This window comes from Sturnira hondurensis, unplaced genomic scaffold (genome assembly GCF_014824575.4).
Source record: "Sturnira hondurensis isolate 20B ecotype Veracruz unplaced genomic scaffold, ASM1482457v3 Scaffold0007077, whole genome shotgun sequence".
Lineage (NCBI taxonomy): Eukaryota > Metazoa > Chordata > Mammalia > Chiroptera > Phyllostomidae > Sturnira > Sturnira hondurensis.
The window spans coordinates 112,148-119,448 of record NW_028079708.1 but is presented as its reverse complement, the minus strand read 5'-3'; the positions used below and the strand labels follow the sequence as shown (position 1 = coordinate 119,448).

General features: G+C 36.4%; 1 protein-coding gene across 1 annotated transcript; it reads left to right on the top strand.

Annotated features, from left to right (window-relative positions):
• The first annotated feature begins 4,496 nt into the window (after nt 1-4,496).
• LOC118990488 (olfactory receptor 5D14) lies at nt 4,497-5,435 on the top strand. Its single transcript, XM_037051096.1, has one exon. It carries the CDS (start codon nt 4,497-4,499, stop codon nt 5,433-5,435), a length of 939 nt encoding a protein of 312 aa, XP_036906991.1.
• The last annotated feature ends 1,866 nt before the right edge of the window (nt 5,436-7,301 follow it).

Below are 7,301 nucleotides of genomic sequence, written 5' to 3'. Positions count from 1 at the left end.
ATTGTTGTCCTATTTTGGTTATGCAAGGAGGCACAGTGTGTCTACCTACACCTCCACTTTGGCCAGAAATCTCTTATATTATTTTTGTATCTTGTAGCTCTAATGCCTAGACAAGAGCCTCAAAAACACATTGGACCTTCCATGAATACTTACTGGATGCATAAAAGAAGGAAGAAAATAAAAGTTTTAGACTGAATTAATGCCTTTTTGAATTATGTTTCATTTGCCTGGGTCAGTATGATTTTTGGGTGATGTCTTCTCAAAGAATGCAGCTCCCACTTGAGATCTATAAAGTCAAAAGAACAGGAATAAGATTCTCAAAGGTGAATTATTTATTTATTTATTTATTTATTTATATGAATTATTCTGCTGCTGGTATTCCACTATGGAGAACATTTCTATGTCTAATCGTAGGTATTTAGTTTCAGCTGGATGCTCAGTAACATTCCAACTATAGCACAGGTGTCAGACCACAGAAATGATATTTCCATCATCAACAGTATCTCTCATAATTAGACTTGAGATTAATTTAAAAAAAACTGGTCAGGCTCAATTTAGAGATATTTCCCATGAGCATATTAATTTATATTTTAGAAAGACTGAAGAGTTTATTCAGTATTGTTGTTAATATTTTAGGCAATTTTAGTTCATTTGGATTACCTAGTTTTAGAAGTTCAAACTTGCGGTGTTCTGGATATAAGTGGTAAATAACATTATGGATTAGAATGATCCTGGTTCACCATGATGGGATAAAGTTGTTTATGTAGGTTGGAATAAGTTTCAGAATATTTGTAGATCATTCAGCATGTTCCTGGCTCCATTTCTTTGGGGCACTGGCCAAAGGATAATTTATTTTTTATTAGAGATATTGGATTAATATATCACTACTAGTATTCCTGAAATATGGCATCTAAAATATTTAGATTTCAGGAATAATTATTCACAATTCATGAGAAAAATTGTCCATAATATGTAAATACATTGTAAAAATATGTGGATATATCTGCATTAGCCATGGACAGCTACTTGCTATATTAATGTTTCTATTAAGAGTTCTTATAAATGTTTTCCTCTCTTAGATCAGTAAAGGAGAATTTATAATTTTAGAGTAGGCAAACATTCATTTATCAAAATAAATATTACTGTTGTAAAATTAAAACACTTTCTATTGAAATACATGGAAACATTTAAAAGAGAAGCCTCAGAATAAGAGAAATGTTTGCAGCATATTTACTTGACTAAATATCAATATTTAGAATACAGAAATATTTATGACAATTTAATTAAGAAAAGACAATAAGTAAAATGGTGACAAAACTAGAAAAATACATGAAAGAAATCACATTCAGTTTATCCTTGTGCATCCTCCAAATATTATTTTCTGTGTATACCATGAAAAAGTATGGCAGATCACTGCTCCACAGAAACTCAATGCATGCACAAAAAGAGAGGTGCAAAAATCCTCAGTTGCATGTTGCTTGTAATGACAAAAATGGAAATAGCCTATATAACAATAATGGTTATATACAATTGGATACTATATAAATGAAAATGATTGCATTCGATAAATGTACCTTTTAGTTATAAATCTTAGAAATATTATTGAAAACATATAACTCAGAGGCAGAATGAATAATATATATGGAGTGCACATATTCACATTGATACAAGGTAAAAAAATATCATGGGAGTGAAAATCACCAAGTTAAAGATGAAGGGTCTCAGTGAGGAGGGGTAGGGGAATGAGGTGGCAGAATGTTTAAAAAGGGTCTTTAATCCAATTGTAATATATCACTCTAAAAAAACAAACAAGCAAAAACTTTTTTCCAAGTCAGTCTCTCAGTGCTTTAAAGTTGAAAGAGTATCTTGAAGCATGATTCCTTTTGCCTTTGCTGAGAAAAATACATCCCAGAATTTGGTGGCTCAAAGCAATTGGTTATTTCTTGCCAGTCTATGGGCTCAGTGCATGATCTTTCTGCAAGTCTGGCTTGGCCTCATCAGGTGGCTACAATCTTTTGGGAGCTCTGCTGAGGCTAAACTTCCAAAATGATGTCACTGTTTAGTTAGGTGACTGGGTGCTGGCTGTTGGCTGGGGTGCCTTGGTGTTCTCCCATGGAGTCTGTCATCTGTTAGTAGGTTACACTGGCTGCCTAATGGAATAATCTCTGAACAGTGTGTGAAGTGACTGGGAGTAGGAGTTGAAAGGCATCTTGGTACCTCTACTCCAGATTCTATTTAACATCATAACAAGTTTTCATGATTAAACATGTCAGAGTTCCAGCTGGCTGGATCCATCCCTGTGTTCTCTAATGGAAGCATCACTCATCTATACTACTACAGCTCATGGTTCCACTTATGTTAAGCAGAGATTTAGTTGGTGGATCATTAAGGGTAAATAGGTTGAAGAGCGACTCCCATTTCCACCCTGCACCCATAAATTCTGGGTTCCATAAGTTACTGGAAAAATAGCAATATGTATTGGTTTCAGATTTAGAACATATAACACAACCTGGAGGCCATTGCCCCATCCCTCTGAAGTATTGCCAACAGAGCTTGTCCCATTGCTGAGGTCTGAAATGCAGTTCCAATGTTTCAGGCACACTGAATTTTTGAACACTAAATGTCTTTTCTTCACTATGGTCTTTCAAGGGTCACCCCAGGGCAGGGCTGCAGTGTGACAGCTGTCCACTTATGTGTGGTGCCAGCATATCATGTTGAGTCATCTGAAAATAAGGCCTTGATCTTTTCTTCCATATTCAAGTTGTCATAAAAATACCATATATGGCTGCAAGTTCAAGCTTTGAAGGACAAAGCCATATAGCAAGAACGTGAACCAAGGCCACCTGAATCACTTAGTCATGCACTTTACTTGTATCTTCAGGAACAGGAGTGCTGTCAACCACTGTGCATGTTTAATGTTATGGGTTAGTGGAGAGACCACATCCAGCTCAAGAGGTGGAGGTTGCACAGTAACATGGTAGTCTATGGTCACTCATTTAGTCTCTTTCAGGGTCCTTAAAAAGTCAGAAGGTGTTTCTCAAAAGTTGAAGACTTCCTTGCAGAGAAAGTTACTGCCTTGTTTTAAAATCCTGGTGGTCTAACCTGTAATTCTCTAGAGGAGTTCCTCCAAAGGTCTGAACATCCTCATCTCTGTATACACTTCAAGGACAATCATATATGCAGGGTCGCTAGTCCCAAATAACACAGCAGCTGGCATTGCAGACTAGACTTGGAATTTTCTCTTGTTTTGGGACCACCCCAAAATGGACAATATTTTGAGTAACCTTGCAAATGGTTTGGAATACTTTGCCTAAAATTGGTATGTGCTGGCCATCAAATCAAAAGGGGCTTACTGAATTTTGGTGTAGAGGAGGCAAGATTTGAGAAATAAGGTTTTATCTTGGTTTTGTTCATTACAGGGCCCACTTTGGTTGTGTGCAAATAAAAGTTGGTAGTCCATTTCATGCTGCAATTTTTCTATGTAATTTCAAAGAAATTTGAGTCATTAAAAATGGCACAAGAGACCTTCACTTCTCTTAATTATCCATTTGGATATTTGTGAGAAATGAGTTGCTAGTGATTCTCCAGAGTGTCAGTCCCCAGGGCTACAGAGTTCGATGTAAGAGCCCTGTTTTCCCCATCACACTCAGCTTAGAAGAAACAGGTGTGGCGACTTGTTTCTCTGGAGCAGGTAAGTTTACTTAGGTTTTTAGAAACAGTGAACATGTTTTCTAAATGTGATAACTAGGGCTTTTAAATTTTTTCTTTTGATATTAGTAAATGTTATCCAACTCTGAGTCCAATTATATTAAAGAAAAAAGTTAACCCTCACAGAGGTGCTTGACATCAAGTCCATTGACAATCATTTCACAAAGAACAGAATAAACTTTCTGCCTGACAATCAATAATTCATTCAGTCCTCTTTATATGCACCTTATATTGGTTTATAAACTTTCACAAGCAAGCATATTACTTAGTTCTGAGAGAACAGAACATGACAAATCTTGAGACCATCAAGAATCTCAAGATCTCTCTAATATTTTACTTTATCTGTAGAAAAGAAACATAGTCTCTTGAAGATTTTAATTGATTTGTATGTATAGGCTACATACCGTAGTAATGTTTGCTCTTCTTTGGGGCAAACAATTTACACATCTTCACAGACTCACTATGCAAGCATGTACAAACATATCAGTTATGTGCATGTTATGCTACTAGCTAGTATGAATGTACACACTATAATATGATAAGTATTTCTTATGCAAACACAAATTGCAATGGAGATGCAAAGATGTTTTAGAGACTCAGCCTGGTTTGTTACATCATAGCAGTTATCCGAATGAGACACGTCCTGTATGGAAGAAACTAGGACTCAAACTCTTCTCCTTTTCTTTGGTCTACCACAGAAATTCATGACACGTTTGTCACTTATCGCCATAAATTTCTTTGACAGAAACAATTCTTTTCCCCACTCTCCCTTCAAATATATTAGGGTGATGGCGACAAGAAATATGAGTGTGGAGACAGTCTTTGTCCTCTTGGGTTTCACAGATTACCCGGAGCTTCAGATCCCTCTTTTCCTCGTGTTTCTGCTCATGTACATTGTCACTGTGGCGGGCAATCTCGGAATGATAGTAATCATCAAGATTAACCCCAGGTTTCACACCCCCATGTACTTTTTCCTTAGTCACCTTTCTTTCGTTGATTTTTGTTATTCTTCTATCGTTACTCCCAAACTTCTGGAGAACTTGGTCATGGCCGATAAAAGCATCTTCTATGCTAGCTGCATGTTGCAGTACTTCCTGTCCTGCACTGCAGTGGTGACTGAGTCCTTCTTGCTGGCAGTGATGGCCTATGACCGTTTTGTGGCCATCTGCAATCCTCTGCTCTACACAGTGGCCATGTCACCGAGGCTCTGTGCCCTGCTGGTGGCTGGATCATATCTCTGGGGTATGTTTGGCCCCTTGGTACTCCTTTGCTATGCTCTCCAACTAAACTTTTTTGGGTATAATGTAATTAACCACTTCTTCTGTGAATATACTGCTCTCATCGCTGTCTCGAGCTCTGATATATACATCCCCCAGCTGCTGCTCTTTGGTTTCGCCACCTTCAATGAGGTAAGTACACTACTGATCATCCTTGCTTCATATGCTTTTATTTTTGTGACTGTACTAAACATTCGTTCTGCCAGTGGGCGTCGCAAAGGCTTCTCCACCTGTGCCTCCCACCTGACAGCCATCACCATCTTCCATGGGACCATACTTTCCCTCTACTGTGTGCCCAACTCCAAAAACTCTCGGCAAACTGTCAAAGTGGCCTCTGTCTTTTACACAGTGGTCAACCCCATGCTGAACCCTCTGATCTACAGCCTGAGGAATAAAGATGTGAAGGATGCCTTCTGGAAATTCATAGGTGCAAAAGTCCCATCTCACTGAACCAACATCAAAGGATATTTTCAGTCCCAAAGAGGAGCATCAACAGAACCTGAAACACTTCTAAAATGGATAGTAAATATTTGCATGAGGTTTTTATGGATGGCTGAGATGTTAGCATATCGTGACTTGGTTAGCTCAAATCCCTTGATGATGGCAAAGAAGTAAATTCTAATATACATTCCAAAGGATTTTGGCTTATAAAGCATTTATTTCTTCAAATTAGGTAAAAAAAAAAAACACAAAAAAATACTATGAAGCACAACAGGTGGTTCATACGGAGAACAAAGTTGTTGAGAGGATGATCTTCACTCGCCTTAGAAAAGGCCTTTCTGCTTTGTTACTGCACGTGGCCATGGGTGGCTTGCCTTTAAATGCATTTGTGTTGTGTGTCAATGAAACATTGTGTCATTGTTGGGAGATGCAGGGGGATATGCTATGTGACAAAAGCAGGCATAAGTCTTTGCTGACACTTTCCTTCCTGGGAGTATGTAAATTCCATGAATGAATGGTCAGCTTGGGTTGAGAAATAATTGACTTAAGACAGGAACTTACCCTTGACTTCAAATCTAGTGCCCCTTTCACAAGAATACCTCTGAGGTTATTAGTCTGAGAGGTGATACAAATTAATTTTGTCACTTGGAAATTACAATCACTGGAGTCACTTTAATATCCTTGAATTATGTGTGGATATTCTGTCTCAAAAGGCTGCATTCCAAGTCTTACCAGGTCTGGAAATTTCTATAAGCATTATTCAGTCTAGTTCATACATGTTAGGATCAAGATGAAGGTAATATACATTTTACCTGGGAATATTAAGGAGTCATTTCAAAATTTTTGTTCTAATGTTTTTATGAATGACTAATAAGCATAAATATCTAGTAACAAACACCTTAAAAATCAAAGCAAATTTTAGTACGAAGTCTATCCCTATAGAATTTAAAATGAATTAGAGACATTATTATTAAAACGATGCCATGTTGGAACAAATGCATGATCATGTGAGAAAATAAACTTCTTATGTCACATGCCTTGGGAGAATTCTAAAACAAGTTTAAAATTTAGATTATCTGAATATACAAAACTTTTTGACAAAAACAACAAAAAAATTAAAGTGACCAATAAAAAGCACTGCTTATATTGCACATAGAAGAGAAAATGACAATTTTATAGAGAAATAGACATAAGATATAATTAGCTTATAAAAAAGGAATATGAGCAACCTTTAAACATATGAAGAGTTATTCCACATGACTCAGAATAATCAACATACAAATGAAAACTGCCATGAGCTATCATTTCTCACCTATGGAAATGGAGCAAATCCAAAAGTTCAATGACAAATCCTGTAAGTTAACCTACAGGAAAACATTTTTTTACACATTGGGGAAGGTAGGTAACACATTATGTGTGATATGAAGTACTAGCAACATCCCATATAAATTTATCCTCTTTCAAAGCATTCACAGGAATCTGCCTCAAAGATATAGTATCAAAAGCATAAATCACATATTCACAAGCATTATTTATAATGACAGTAGACTGAATAAAATCCAATATCAAAGTGGTTGAAAAAGCTATTGGTCACAATAAAGAAATATACAATTGTGGAGATGGAAAGTTTCTGTATATTGCTATGTGATACTCTCCAGAGTTTGTTATTAAATGAATAAAAAGACAAAAAGTAGAAAAGTTTTTATAGTATGGTAAGTTGTGTGAAAAAACAGAGAAAGGTAATATAAAAGTGGTAAAGATAAGGAGATAAGCCAAAAATTTTGAGGAATGTATCTTAAAATATAGCTTAGATTTGAGGGAAATATAGAATTTAAGTTAGCTTAAAAGACACCCTTTATGTCAAACTGTGTACAA

Bases quoted from the DNA above. Each gene is read 5' to 3' on its own strand.
- LOC118990488 (XM_037051096.1), top strand. From the start codon at position 4,497: ATGGCGACAAGAAATATGAGTGTGGAGACAGTCTTTGTCCTCTTGGGT.